The sequence below is a fragment of the Cnephaeus nilssonii genome (assembly GCF_951640355.1).
Source record: "Cnephaeus nilssonii genome assembly, chromosome: 16".
In the NCBI taxonomy this organism is placed as follows: domain Eukaryota; kingdom Metazoa; phylum Chordata; class Mammalia; order Chiroptera; family Vespertilionidae; genus Cnephaeus; species Cnephaeus nilssonii.
This window is the reverse complement of record NC_137087.1, coordinates 5,301,434-5,317,444: the sequence shown is the minus strand read 5'-3', so window position 1 is coordinate 5,317,444 and position 16,011 is coordinate 5,301,434. Positions and strand designations below refer to the sequence as shown.

The 16,011-nt window shown below is 46.9% G+C and overlaps 1 protein-coding gene across 1 annotated transcript in view; it reads left to right on the top strand.

Annotated features, from left to right (window-relative positions):
- PTPN20 (protein tyrosine phosphatase non-receptor type 20) overlaps positions 1-16,011 on the top strand; it is a gene marked incomplete at both ends in the record, with an annotated part of 67,477 nt that overhangs the window by 45,717 nt on the left and 5,749 nt on the right. The window contains 2 exons of the mRNA XM_079793244.1: positions 555-889; positions 3,936-4,151. Coding sequence (XP_079649370.1) covers positions 555-889; positions 3,936-4,151 — 551 coding nt within the window. The remainder of the gene's footprint in view (positions 1-554; positions 890-3,935; positions 4,152-16,011) is intronic.

Here is a 16,011-nt window from a genome sequence, read left to right as displayed (position 1 = left end):
CTGGCGCCAGGCCAGGGGCCCTGAGGCTACATCCCCTGCCCAGCAGGGCTTGACAAGGGTGGGACTGGCCAGGTCTGGATCTAGCCCAATGGGGGCGGGAGCCGGCCGGGTCTGGGTCTCATACAATTTTGAGGCGCATGTGGGTGGGCGGGGACTTGACTCTGGGTCCCGTGGTGCACCCCAGACTCTGACAGGAGGAAGATTTTCATATACATTTTACTCATTTTCTTTCACCTCTGACACATCTATTATAGAGAATGGGCAAATAGCGATATTAAATTATTTTCTCTAATCAATCCCCTTTTAATGTGCATGAATTTCCTGCACCAGGTCACTAGTTTAAAATAAAAAACTTCCCTAATTGTATACTTCTTAGGTCATGCCAGTAGGTTTTGGGGAGGGAAGAATTTAAATTTATGGACTCAAACATATACCTTCTTCTCTATTGGTCAAAGAGATCAATGGATTTATCTGCATTAAATGCTTTCAGGAAGTCTGGGTGTATTGCATCTCCTGCTTTTCCTTATCTACCAGATGTTTCTGTTTTGTAATAGATGATTCAACACGTGTTCCTCTCGGAGAAAACAAGGACTACATTAATGCTAGTTATATTAGGATAATCAATGGTGGAGAAGAGTATTTCTATATCGCTACCCAAGGGCCACTGCCAAGTACCACAGATGACTTTTGGCAAATGATTTTGGAACATAACTCTAATGTTATTGTCATGATAACCAGAGAGATAGAAGGTGGAGTTGCCAAATGCCACCATTACTGGCCCGTTTCTATGAAGAAGCCTTTGGAACTGAAATACTGTCGTATCTTCCTGGAGAACTACCAGATCCTTCCATATTTCACCATTCGAGTATTTCAAGTTGTGAGGAAATCTGTAAGTTTTTAAAAATCAGTATCAGATACATATTTCATTATATAAGCATGCATGTCAGGATAAGAAGTTAGGCGTAGGGTAGCATATAGACTGGGATACTTTTAAAAGAACTTAGTTTTACTTCTCTCTGGCACTAGAAAATAAGACCCCCACTTCTACTTGTGCTTAATCAAACTCTGGCTGGAGAGAGGAAGGAATGGAAGGGGGAATGGAGTGAGAGAGTGAGTATTGGAAGGAGTGGTCAAAATTATGCTGTGTAATATGGTAGCCACATGTGGCTATTTAAGTTTAAGTTATTTAAACTTACATAAAATAACAAATTTATTTCTCACTTGCAGTAGTCACATGTTACCAGAGGCCACCATATTGGGCAGCACAGATATAGCACATCTGCGTCATTGTGGGAAGTTCTGTTGGAAAGTGTTGTCTGGAGTAATTCACAGATTTCTTGCTTTAATAGACTCAGAAAATAGAAAAGCAATGATTTATAGGAGAAAGTGATGAGTAAATTTCTCTAAGTAAATTTGATTATCAGGTATGTGATATGTGTGTTCCACAAGAATGAAGGGGATGGGAGTTAAACAGGAAGCTTGAAAAAAGGGATGAGATTTGGAGTCATCACCAAAGAAGTTGATTTGATTGGAGCATAATGACTAGGAAAAGGGTTTCTGGGGGTGCTGAGGTTGGAAGCTATATATTTTTAATTGCAATAAAATATGCAGCTATGTGATTATTTTCTTCCCCACAGCCAGACTATGGTATTTCTGTCCACCAGTTATGGGACTGGCCCAGGGTGGGATACTGTCTGTAATCTGTGGCAAGATTCAAATGATAAAAGGAGTTGACAGTTTGTAAGAGAATGATTCTGATAATTAGTCATGAAGTCTTAATTTAGGGAGATGAATGGAATCAGGGGCCAGTCAACTAGGAGTAAGTGGAGGACACAGGGACAGGAGAGTGCATTTGGTTGCAGTGAAGTGAAGCACAAATGAGGTGCCAGCATACAAGCTTCCGGTCAGACAGTGACGGTGGATTTTAAGAACTAGAAGCTTTTTGATCCCTGACATTGCAGGTGGTGGTAGGAAGTCCAGGGAGTGCTCACCACTGTGAGGACTAGGAGGAAGGAGTCTCTCCTCTGCAAGAGAGAAATAAAGGTGCTGTGAGTTAGAATGTCGGTGGTACTGTGGGGACCCTGACTGTGTCCTGGATGGTGTCAGAACCTGTGGTAGGGAGAAGTCAGGATGTGCCATGAATGTAGTAGATCAAGCAGGAGGTCCAGCTACTGGGTTATAACAATGAGAAGATGAAGTTAGGAGGTCTGGAAACTCAAAAGGAAGAGGGTTTTTTTCAAGGAGAAGGAATAGTGAATTGGAAATGGGAGTGAGCAGCAAGCCGTATGTAACCTAGTCTCTGTGGTACCTGGGGCACAGGAGGACAGGTGGCCTCCATCAGAGCACCACAGACAGTAAAGTGCCTGTGGGAGGCAAGGCAAGGCAAGGCAAGAAAATGGAAGAAACATTTAGGGAGGTGACTAGGGTTTCTAAGATATTATTGTGGGATGGTGGCCCTGAGTGCAAAGGGAGAAGTTGAGAGAGAGAGGAGTAGGGAGGGAGAGATGGGAAAGGCAGATTTGAGAATGAGCAGGGTCCAAGCCCAGAGTGAGGAGCAAGGCGTCAGGAATAACAATGGCTGACATGGATGCAGAGCTTGTTGGCTGTGTGCTGGGCACCAAGCTTGTCCTGTGCGTCTGGGGACTCTCCTGATCCCTCATTCCCCTGATACCTGTTGATTCCTTCCTATAACCAGATAGCATGTCAGGGGCTTGGGATATAAAGCAACACAGTCTCAAGTCTTAGAGTACTTGCAGGCTGGCATGGAAGGAAGACACCAGCCACATCAGTTCCAAATGGGGAGTGATGCCTGCCGTGGCAGGAGAGGGCAGCATGCTTGGAAAATGTAGGCCAGGCGGGAGGCACAGAGCATGGTCTGTCTGCACGGACTCAAGTTCTGGGATCCACTTACTGAGTCTTGGCAAGGGCGGACAGGATGGTGGCCTTTGGGCTGGGGCCCACAAGCCTCAGATCCATGTGGTTCTGTTTGGAGAAGCTGCACCAGCGGCCTGTCTTCACGGCACTGGGTCAGTCAGGAAAGCAACTCTCCATGGTCAACAGCAGCAGGAGAGATTTAGTCCTTGAAATATGTGATAGGGTGAGAGTTACCCTAAACTTCAAGCCTTCACAGGATTTTCATGGATTGTTTTCATCACTGACTTTTAGGTACTGATGATTCAAACTTGAGCTATTTGGAACTTAAGAAAAATGATGCACTAGGGCAGCAGGAGAGGAGTGAGAAACCCATCCTGAGTTTCCACGTGGGTCCCCAGTGAAATAAAAAGAGGGCTGGCCCTGGACGAGGGCGATCCCTTTGGAAGGGACGATTAGAAAACTCAAAGTGCTTAACCTGTCAGTCTTGAGGAGTTTCATGACTCCACACCCAGGAGCTCAGCAACTTGAGGACAATCAAGCAACTTGATAGCACAGACATGTTTTAATTAATTTACTGACATTTAAGCTAAGATAGATTGCTATTCTATATTATTCATAACATGTTGGGCCATCTTTGAATTCCTGCTTTTTCTGTAACCTCGTGGTGCAGAAGAAAGATAGTAGACTTGGATTCAGGAGGCCTACTTGATAGTCTCAGCTCTGGACCTGTGAGCCTTCAGACCTAGCAGTCACGCTAATCCTTACTTCTTTATCTCTAAAATGAGGATAAATAGTGCCACCTCCAAACACGAGGTGAGGATTAAAAGCGATAATGCACAGTACCTGGAACATAACAAGTGCCCAGTTCATGTTACCTGTTAGTAGTATTTTATGTTTATTATTGTAGTACCTATAGCCGTTATTATTATTATCATTATTATTTCTGGTATATTAGAAATTAAAATGATATCTTTAATATAAGAGGTTGATATATCTGTCTTCTCTATCTCTCCCCTTCCTTCTCTCTCCCTCTCTCCTACCTCCTTTCCCTCTCTCAACAGACAAAAACTAGGCACTTTATAAAACAGCTGCAGTTCACCAACTGGCCAGACCATGGCACTCCTGCGCCACCAGATGGTTTCATACAGTATGTCCGCTGCGTGAGGAGCAACCACCTGACAGGGCCCATCGTGGTTCACTGCAGTGCGGGAGTGGGCCGCACCGGGGTGTTCATCTGTGTGGACGTGGTGTTCTGCGCCATTGAGAACAACTTCGCAGTAAGTGTGGGGATTACGCAGATAAACCCACGTCAGTAAAACTCCACTTTCCACAGTCTTCTAACACTGAAGACTGACTAGTGTTTAGTTAGCTACGAAGAGCAACTTAGTCACTAGGAGCAACTTAGTAAATAGACATGAGCTTTGGATACCTGCTCCTTAACTGCTGCAGGTTCCTGGAGGTGGTTGTGAGGATTGAAATACATAATGAAACGAATGGCTTAGAACATAGTACATGCACACTGAGTGTGAGTTCATCGTCCTTTCTCTGCCTTCCACCCCAGGGGCCTCTTCCCAGCCTTGTTGGAGAAGGTTGGTGACATGTGCCTGTTTGGAATGGACAGACGACATGCATGTAGCACGTTGAAAACAATGCAGACTTCAGAGCGATTGAGAGGCTCAGGGAGTGACTGCCAGTTTTGCCACATACTGTAGACTTTTGGTGACTTTGTGCAAATTGTTCATCCTCTCCGAAACCCAGTTTGCTCATTTATAAAATATGGATAATAATATTGTTGGGTTTGAGTTATTCATTAGCAATTTTTTGCTTTCCTCTTAATTTAGACATGTGGTGATTATACTATTGCCTTTATTATTGGTTACACTGATGAGGGAATGTGACTTCAGATCTGTGGCCAAACAGGCCACTTGCTGAGCGTTCTGTGCTGCGGCAGTGAGGGTGGGCAGGCATGCACTGAGCAGGCGGGGCTCTGACCACAGTCAAGCCCGGGAGTGACCCTGCGGCTCAGTCCAGATGGACGGGCTGTGGGCGTGCCCGGCAGACAGTGCTGCAGTTAGGTCGTTGTCGGAACAGGCGTCAGACTCTCCTCAGACTCTGGGTAGTGGTACCCGACAGTGACAGCGGATGCCGCCTGGGCCCTGGACCTCACCAGCCTAGGCTGCATGATGTGGGAGGAGAGGAAAATGAGCTCTCCCGGTCACTCCTGAAGGACAGGGGCAAGCAGTGTTCCTTCTTTTCAGAATCTGAGCCCAGGACCTCCTAGCATTTCACTGTTTCCGGCTGAGTTCCGATTGAGGCTGCCCCTCCCCAGAACTAGCCCTGTGGGAGATGCTGGTCAGTGTAGGCCAGTCAGCCTGTGCCAGGCCTTAAGGATGAGAATAGGAGAGGAATGGTTTTCCAGGGTAAACTAGGGCTTTATCACATAGAATGAATATAAACTGGCTGGCCAAAAAAAAAGATAAATGTTCTAAAAAATACTAAGTGAGTCTGATGTTACCTTTTGTCTTGTTAGCAGAAAATGCATTAGTATAATTTTTCTTTTATATATTTTTCATCATAATTCCTTAAGTAGTTTTATATTTATCTTTATTTTATATCCCTTATAGAAACTGTAAAACTGTAAATATTCTATTTCATGACCCTAAGGAGCACTGTCTTTTTCCCACATTGTACCTTCTTTAAATCCTAAATGTGTTTTATAATGTCATCTGTCTGTTTAATTGACAGTGTGCATAAAATGATGCATTTTACAATCAAGAATGCCTTGGATTTGATGAGCTATAATGGTTCAAAAATAGGAAATGCACCATTGTTTCCTTATTGGTTTTCCATAAAGCCTTGAGCTGTCAAATATTCGTACTGATGCCCCTCTCTACTCTTCACAAATGCTTTCCACCAGAGCTCCGTGAGGTGTGGCCTTGGCCAGCATCAGTCTGTGGATGTTTGATATTTGCAGAAATTGCTTTACAGGAATTGAGAGGAAGCTTTAGAAGCACTCAGGGCAGTTTGGTGCATTGCTAAATGGTCTAGGAGCATGAGCAGTGTGCTGGCTGCGTGAGCAGGTGCAGACCATGTGCGTGCTGGGAATTCGCATGGGGAGGCTTACATTTTGCAAGCTGCATACAGCCACATGTGGCTGGTCAAGTGTGACCTCTGACATTTAGGATTAACTTCCTATAATCCTAAAGGATATGAACATCTAAGAATATGAAACTATCTATTTCTTTTCATTAATTGTTATTTTTAGACTATTTTCATTGTTAATCAAGCCTTCTTAAAATCCCTGAAACTCTGGAGACACTGAGGTCGCTCTGAGTTCAGACATTCTGCACACAGCTTTCCCTCACACCACCTGCAGCAGTAGCAGCCACTCACAGGCAGTCACCAGCTATCAATCACATAGGGAAGTGAGTAGTCCAAATTCTCACTGCACCACTAAGCACACAGTTCAGTTAATCCGGCAGGTGTTTTTTTGTTTGTTTCTTTGTTTTAACCAACACTGTCTTAACGAAGCAGTGTGTTGATTTGCCTTCTGGCATAAATTCCTTAATCTGTGTCACTACCTTCGACTGTTTTCTGGTCATTGCAGCTCTGCTATCAGAACATAATCCTTCACAAAACTTACACTCCGAGCAACATTTGTTGATGATGTTGTACTTTGCATTTTTATACAGTGGAGAGCTAGTTGTGTTTGTCAGTAATCAAACTGAGAAAAGAAAGACTTCTTCTTCCTTCGTATCTCATCATGTTCAAATACCACATATACTGAAAGCATCACTGTGTAAGCATTATCTATGTGTTTATTAACCCTTTTAGTGCCAGCCTCTTAGGCCTGGTATATGTGAAAAATGCCACAGCTTTTTTGACGAATTTGCACGTTTGTACTAAGAAATTTATATTAAGCTTAATACTTATTTGTTGAAGCTAGTTTTTTTTACATACACTCTTAATACTTTCAGGTATGATAAAAAAGTTCATTTATGTTCTTATCTCTTCTATAAATTTATGAAAAAAAAGTAAATTTTAAAATTTATTATTAAAAAATTTAAACTTTTACATTCAGATTAGAAAATTTGTTCTTTAATATTTTTTTGACAGTATTAATTTTGTTAGCATTAGTTTCTACTACTATTTATTAGCTCACCAACAAATTTTTATGCTTTTGCCATTATTTTTTAAATAGTAACACTGAATTTACTAAGATGTCCCCCACACAATTTAACACGCGCACTTATGTTCAGGACAGCAGGCACCATGAAGACCTTGTTCACATTCACCACACACTGCCCGGCTTCTTCTTCGCTCCCCTCTCCCTGTTTCACACCTTTTGCTGCACACACAACAGTCCTCCTTTTTTCCAGGTAACGTTTTTAACGGCTTCTAGTCTTGTCTCACATGTTCCTCCGATTTCCCACATTTGTTATTTTTCTCTAGGAGCCATTCATTCCCAAGATCTTCAACAATACTAATAGTAAAATCCAAATGAGACATAGGGCTTTTCTCAGAGGGGAGGCTTTCTTTGTAAATTATGTAACTGTTGAGGATCATTCGCGAAAATATGTTGAAACACATTTTTTCCCAGTATTTCACAGTCCATCTCTCATCAAGATACGTGTACAACATCATATCTGATGTGTCTATTCCACCCATGTAATCATTATACGATTGTATAATTGATGGTTTCACTACCTCTTTATTCTGACCTCTACATTTTCTTAGGTGTTTACTGTTTTCTGCTTTTGATTTGGTGGATAATAATATTACTGGAAAATGTTGTGACTTCTCCCGCACGGCAGTAGCGAGAATAGGGCCTTGGCGGAAATACCTCTTCACTCCTACAGCAAATTTTTGTGTCAGTTGTTCGGGTAAATATTTCCTACTTCTACGAATGGTACCAGTAACATAACAACCTAGCTCATACAAGTCCTTTGCCAGTGAAACAGACATAAAAAATTATCCATGAAAATATGATAACCTTTTCTTAGGTAATTCCCCATTTTCAATAATCTAATCACTACACTATATCCTAGGCCGTTCTTTTGGATTTCAGTTTTATCTACATCACATTTTACTCCTCTATATACAAAAAATGCCAAACAATAGTTAACGACAGAGTCGCACAACATCCAAAATTTTATACCCCACCGATGGTGCCGCTTATTTGTAGGTACTACAAGAGTTGTGTATGGTTCTTTGTTCCAACCAAGCTCTCATCAACACTCCACTGCATGTGTGGAGTATAATGGTGTCTGAACAAGATATTGGCATGATCTATGAGAGGTTGGATTTTGGCACATGGGTCATATCCAGGTTCACCGGGTCGAGCAAGATTTGTAGTATCGGCTAGGTGGAAAAATTCCGCTACGCAGTAAAAGCAGGTACACTACAAAGCAGAAAATACCTTATGTTCTTCTAGCCAAAAAAAGAACATATATTTAATTTTCACAATGAAAATTAGTCAATAATGATTAGGAAGCATGACAGGAACTAAAAATATGTCTACAAAACCTATGCGACGCACAGAAAAGAAAAGGCGCGAGCGTGAAAACACCCGGCCGATAGAGCGGCCCGTGGCATTCTTCGCACACACCCCACGGGCCGATAGATGGGCCCGCTGGCACTAAAAGGGTTAAGTTACAATGGTAAATGATTTGCTACCTCTGTTTCATAAATTAGTACTACTGCCCAGCATTAACCAATCCCTGAACTTATTAAGCTATGGTGTCATTAGAAAATGGTACTTTAACTATTTTGCCACATACAATAGTAGGCAAAAGTAGGTTAATACTAATAAATAATAATACAATGATTAATAAATAATAACACTAGTGTGGTTTTAGCAATTCACAATACATAATGGCTATAAAACTCCCTAAAGTATGTAAAGAATTATAATTCCAGGTAAAATTACCATGAGCTTTTGTGGCCTTTGTTTCTCTGCGTCACTTCCATGATCCTCACCTGGTCAGTCACCGCAGCTGCATTCAGAAAGCTGTGCTTTTCCTGACAGCCCAATCCAGAAGCTTGTGCTGCCATCAGTAGTTTAGGTTAAATACAAATTTATTTCCATAGTTTATCTAACCTTAAATTATAAATTTAAAACCCCCCACAGGATTTCGTGCTGTTGGTGCCAAGTGTAAGTACTCATCAGCCTAGGTCCCAAAGATTTTGTTCTCGGCTGTATTCTGAAAGTTCTATAGTTTTATGTTTTACATTTTAGTCCATAATCTATTTTGGGTTAATTTTTTTGTATAAGGTGGAGGTTTAGATCAAGGTTGACTCTCTTTCTTTTTATTTTTGCCCTACAGATGTTCAATTATTCCAGCACTAGAGGCCTGGTGTACAAAATTTGTGCATGGGTGGGGTCTCTAGGCCTGGCTGGCAATCAGGGCTGATTGGGGCCAGGCTGATCAAGGCCTGCCAGCTGGGGGAAGTGTTGGGGGAGGGACTGTGGGAGGTTGGTGGCCACAGGAAGGGCCTGGGGGAGGTTGGCTGGGTACAGGAGGTTGGCTGTGGGAGCACACTGACCACCAAGGTGCAGTTCCTGCATCAGTGTCTGCCCCCTGGTGGTCAGTACGCATCATAGCAACTGGTTAACTGGTCACTCCGGTCGTTCCAGTTTTTCGGTCTTAATGGTCGCTTAGGCTTTTATATATATAGATTTTTTGTAGAAAAGGCCATTCTTCCAGTATCGAATTGCTTTTGCATCTTTGTCATAAATCATTGGGCATGTTTATATGAGCCTATTTTTGGTTCTGTATTCTGTTCCTTTGATCTATGTGTCTATCCTTTTACCAATGCCATGCTTTGGATTATTGTAGTTATATTGTAGGCCCTAACATCAGGTAGAGTGATTTCTCTCACATTATTCTTCTTTTTCGAAATTGTTTTAACAATTATAGGATCTGGGCCTTCCCATATAAATTTTACAATAGTTTTCTATGTCTACAGAAAACCTTGCAGGGATTTTTATAGGAATTGCTTTAAATCTAGATCAGTTTGGGGAGAATTGACATCTTTACTATGTTGAATATTTTAATCTATGAACATGGTATATCGATCAATTTATTTAGGTCTTCTTTGATTTCTGTCATTAGCATTTTGGCATTTTCAGCATACAAATCCTGTACATGCTTTGTTAAGCTTATTTTATTTCATTTTCTTTGGAGTGATTATAAATAGTACTAGAGTACTAGAGGCCCAGTGCACGAATTCATGCACCAGTGGGGTCCTTCGGCCTGGCCTGCTGGATTGGGCCAGAACCGGCTCTCTGACATATCCCCCAAGGGGTTCCAGACTGTGAGAGGGTGCAGGCAAGGCTGAGGGACCCCCCACCGGTGCATGATTGGGGCTGGGGAGGGACACGGGAGGTTGGTCAGCCGGGGAGGGAATGCGGGAGGGCTCCAAGGCATGTCCAGCCCATTCTTGTTCAGTACTGATTGGCCGGAACCCCGCAGCAAGCTAACCTACCAGTTGGAGCATCTGCACCTTTGTGGTCAATGCACATCATAGCAACTGGTTGACCAGTCGACTGTCTGTCCCCTGGTGGTCAGTGCATGTCATAGCCAGCGGTTGAGCAGCTTTAGCATATCATAAGCATATTACGCTTTGATTGCTTGAACAGATGACTGGATGACCAGACACTTAGCATATTAGGCTTTTATTATATAGGATTATGATTTTACTATCAGTTTCCATATGTTCATTGTTACTATGATGTAGAAGTGCAATTGATTTTTGTGTGTAGAGCTTATATCCTGTGATCTTGTTGAACTCAGTTCTAAGAGGCTTTTTTTTTGTGTTCTGTTTTGTCCTTAGATTACTTGGTATTTTCTACATAGACAGTCATTCTATTCAAAAATAGGGGCAGATTAATCGCTTTCTTTCCAATCCATATACCTCTTATTTCTTTTTCTGGCCTTATTGCACTACCTACAATTTCTAGTGCTGTGTTGAATGTAGGTGGTGAGAGAAGACATCTTGCCATCACTGATATTGGGGGGAAGGAAAATTAAAATTATTTGTTTTCTGAAAGACCCTATGAAGATGATGAAAAGACAAGATGCAGACCTAAAAAAACCTGAAAGTCACATATCCACCAAAGGTCTTACATCAAGAATATATAAAGAACCCTCAAAACTCAATTGTAAAAAAATATATATATCAATCTAGTTATAAAGTGGGTAAAAGACATGAACAGACATTTCACTGAAGAAGATATATAGATGACAAATAAGCACATGAAAATATGCTCAAATAAATGTTGGTGAAGATTTGAAGAAACTGAATTGATCATACCTTAGTTATGGGAATGTAAAATGGTATACCCATTCTGCCCAGCTGGTGTGGTGCAGTGCTTGAGCATCGACCTAAGAAACAGGAGGTCACAGTTAGATTCCTAGTTAGAGCACATGGCTGGGTTGTAGGCTCAGTCCCCAATAGGGGACATACAGGAAGCAGCCAAACAATGATTCTCTCTCATTATTGATGTTTCGCTCTCTCTCTACCTCTCCATTCCACTCTGAAATATATATATATATACACACTCACACACACACACACTAGAGGCCCAGTGCACAAAATTTGTGCATGGGGGGACGATGTCCCTCAGCCCAGCCTACACCCTCTCCAATCTGGGACCCCTCGAGGGATGTCTGACTGCCCATTTAGGCCTGATCCCGGTAGGATCGGGCCTAAATGGGCAGTCGGATATCCCTCTCACAAACCAGGACTGCTGGCTCCCAACTGCTCGCCTGCCTGCCTTCCTGATTGCCCCTAACCGCTTCTGCCTGCAAGCCTGATCACCCCCTAATCACTCCCCTGCCAGCCTGATTGATGTCTAACTGCTCCTGTGCCAGCCAGTTTGCCCCTAACTGCCCTCTCCTGCAGGCCTGTTCACCCCTAACGGCCCTCCCCTGCAGGCCTGGTCACCACTAACTGCCCTCCCCTGCAGGCCTGGGTCCCCCCAACTGCCCTTCCCTGCAGGCCCGGTCACCCCCAACTTCCCTCCTCTGCCGGCCTGGTCACCCCTAACTGCCCTCCCCTGCAGGCTTGATTGCCCCAAACTGCCCTCCCTTGCAGGCCTGGTCCCTCCTAACTGCCCTCCCCTGCTGGCCTGATCACCCATAACTGCCCTCCCTTGCAGGCCTGGTGCCTCCCAACTGCCCTCCCCTGCTGGCCATCTTGTGGTAGCCATCTTGTGTCCACATGGGGCAGCCATCTTTGACCACATGGGGGTAGCCATCTTGTGTGTTGGAGTGATGGTCAATCTGCATATTACTCTTTTATTAGATAGGATAGAGGCCTGGTGCATGGGTGGGGGCCAGCTGGTTTGCCCTGAAGGGTGTCCCGGATCAGGGTGGGGGTTCCCTTGGGGAGTGGTGCTGCCTGGGCGAGGGACCTGTGGTGGTTTGCAGGCTGGCCATGCCCCCCAGTGACCCAAGCAGAGGCCCTGGCATCTGGTATTTATTTTTCTTCTACAATTGAAACTTTGTAGCCTCGAATGGAGCCAAGCCTCCTGCTCACTCTGGCTGCAGCCATTTCTGTTGGAATTTATTTATCTTCTATAATTGAAACTTTGTAGCCTTGAGTGGAGGCCTGGGCCCGCCAGGGTGTGTGGAAAGCTTGGCTTCCTACATCATGGGGGCAACCCAAGCCTCCCTCCTGCTTGCTCTGTGGCTGTAGCATTCTTGGTTGGAGTTAATTTGCATACCCGCTCCTGATTGGCTGGTTGGTGTGGCTTGTGGGCGTGACTTATGGGTGTAGCAGATTGATGGTTAATTTGCATATTACTCTTTTCTTAGATAGGATATATATATATTAGAGGGCCAGTGCATGAAATTTGTGCACGGGGGCGGGGGGCGGTGGTGTCCCTCAGCCCAGCCTGCACCCTCTCCAATCTGGGACCCCTCGAGGGATGTCCGACTGCCCGTTTAGGCCCGATCCCTCTCACAATCCAGGACTGCTGGCTCCCAACTGCTCGCCTGCCTGCCTTCCTGATTGCCCTTAACCGCTTCTGCCTGCCAGCCTGATCACCCCCTAACCACTCGCATGCCAGCCTGATTGACATCTAACTGCTCCCATGCCAGCCTGTTTGCCCCCAACTTCCCTCCTCTGCCGGCCTGGTCACCCCTAACTATCCTCCCCTGCAGGGTTGATCGCCTCCAACTGCCCTCCCTTGTAGGCCTGGTGCCTCCCAACTGCCCTCCCCTGCTGGCCATCTTGTGGTGGCCATCTTGTGTCCACATGGGGCAGCCATCTTTGACCACATGGGGGTAGCCATCTTGTGTGTTGGAGTGATGATCAATCTGCATATTACTTTTTTATTAGATAGGATAGAGGGCTGGTGAATGGGTGGGGGCCAGTTGGTTTGCACTGAAGGGTATCCCGGATCAGGGTGGGGGTTCCCTTGGGACGTGGGGCGGCCTGAGCAAGGGGCCTGTGGTGGTTTGCAGGCCAGCCATGCCTCCTGGCGACCCAAGCGGAGGCCCTGGTATCTGGAATTTATTTACCTTCTACAATTGAAACTTTGTATCCTGGAGTGGAGCCAAGCCTCCTGCTCGCTCCGTGGCTGGCAGCCATTTCTGTTTGGATTTGTTTACCTTCTATAATTGAAACGTTGTAGCCTTGAGTGGAGGCTTAGGCCAGCCAGGGCAGGGGAAATCTTGGCTTCTTCTATTGCCTTGGAAACCCAAGCCTCCCTCCTACTTTCTCCGTGGCTGTAGCCATCTTGGTTGGGTTAATTTGCATACTCACTCTGATGGGCTGGTGGGCGTGGCTGGTGGGCGTGGGTTGTGGGTGTAGTGGAGTTAGGGTCAATTTGCATATTACTCTTTTATTAGGTAGGAGATATATATCTCCTACCTAATAAAAGAGTAATATGCAAATTGACCGTACCTCCATGACAAAATGGCGGCCCCATAGCCACAAGATGGCGGTGACCAGTACGCTCAGCCCCGCTGGAGTACCCCAGTCCCAGGGAGGGCTGCCACTGAGAGCCTGGCAACCCGGGTGTCAGGCTGGGAGGTGCCGGGGACCCCATGCTACCATGCTCTCCCAGAAGCAGCCCCTGGGGGTCCAGCTGGGAGGGGTACACGACCCCACGCTGCCATCCCCTCCCGGAGGCAGCCCTGGATGTCTGGATGGGAGGCGCCCGCGACCCCATGCTGCCATCTCCTCCCAGAGGCAGCCCAGGGTGTCCAGATGGGAGGCGTTCGCGACCCCATGCCGCCATCCCCTCCCAGAGGCAGCATGGGTGTCTGAATGGGAGGCGTCCACGACCCCATGCTACCATCCCCTCCCAGAGGCAGCACGGGGTGTCCTGCTGGGAGGCGTCCACAACCCCATGCTGCCATCCCCTCCCAGAGGCAGCACAGGGTGTCTGAATGGGAGGAGTCCACGCCCCCATGCCGCCAATCCCTCCCAGATGCAGCCCCGAGAGTCTGGATGGGAGGCGCCCGAGACCCCATGCTGCCATCCCCTCCCAGAGGCAGCCCTGGGTGTCTGGCTGGGAGGTGCCCCCACGCTGCCATCCCCTCCCAGAGGCAGCCCCGGGAGTCTGGATGGGAGGCGCCCGAGACCCCACGCTGCCATCCCCTCCCAGAGGCAGCCCCGGGAGTCTGGATGGGAGGCGCCCGAGACCCCACGCCGCCATCCCCTCCCAGAGGCAGCACGGGTGTCTGGATGGGAGGCGCCCGAGACCCCACGCTGCCATCCCCTCCCAGAGGCAGCCCCGGGAGTCTGGATGGGAGGTGCCCCCAAGCCGCCATCCCCTCCCAGAGGCAGCCCTGGGTGTCTGGCTGGGAGGTGCCCCACGCTGCCATCCCCTCCCAGAGGCAGCCCTGGGTTTCTGGCTGGGAGGTGCCCCACGCCGCCATCCCCTCCCAGAGGCAGCCCCAGGAGTCTGGATGGGAGGCGCCCGAGACCCCACACTGCCATCCCCTCCCAGAGGCAGCACGGGTGTCTGGATGGGAGGTGCCCACGACCCCATGCCGCCATCCCCTCCCAGAGGCAGCCCTGGGAGTCTGGATGGGAGGCGTTTGTGCCCCCACGCCGCCATCCCTTCCCAGAGGCAGCCGGGGTGTCCAGATGGGACGTGCCCGCGACCCCAAGCTGCCATCCCCTCCCAGAGGCAGCCCAGGGTGTCTGGATGCGAGGAGCCCGTGACCCCACGCTGCCAACCCCTCCCAGAGGCAGCCCAGGGTATCTGGATGGGAGGCGTCCACGACCCCATGCTACCATCCCCTCCCAGAGGCAGCACGGGGTGTCCTGCTGGGAGGCGTCCACAACCCCATGCTGCCATCCCCTCCCAGAGGCAGCACAGGGTGTCTGAATGGGAGGAGTCCACGACCCCACGCCGCCAACCCCTCCCAGATGCAGCCCCGGGAGTCTGGATGGGAGGCGCCCGAGACCCCACGCCGCCATCCCCTCCCAGAGGCAGCCCCGGGAGTCTGGATGGGAGGCGCCCGAGACCCCACGCCGCCATCCCCTCCCAGAGGCAGCCCCGGGAGTCTGGCTGGGAGGTGCCCCCAAGCCGCCATCCCCTCCCAGAGGCAGCACGGGTGTCTGGCTGGGAGGCACCCGCGCCCCCAGGGAGCGATTCAAGTACTGTCGATTCTACCAAAGGAAAAGTTTAGAGAAAGAGAAAACAGAAAAGGAATACAAGGAGAAAAGAAAGAAAGGACAAAAAGATGAAACATCAAGAAAAAGAAAGAGAAGAAAAAAAAGGAAGAAACAACCACATGATATCACCTTTCCAAGTCTCATGAAATTCCTGTTTAAGGAGTTTATTTTATGACACTTTTAGTTTGGGTTTACATTTTTACTGTTTTGTCAAGACCACAGCAGGTACACTGTCCAATATGTTTTTGTTTAAATACATTTTATTGATTTTTTACAGAGAGGAAGGGAAAGGGATAGAGGCTAGAAACATCTATGAGAGAGAAACATCTATCAGCTGCCTCCTGCAATATGTGCCCCCAACCAAGGTACATGTCCTTGACCGGAATTGAACCCTGGACCCTTGAGTCTGCAGGCCGACACTCCATCCACTGAGCCAAACCAGTTAGAGCTGCCCAATATGTTAAAGAAAAAACCCTATCTAATAAAGAGGGGATATGC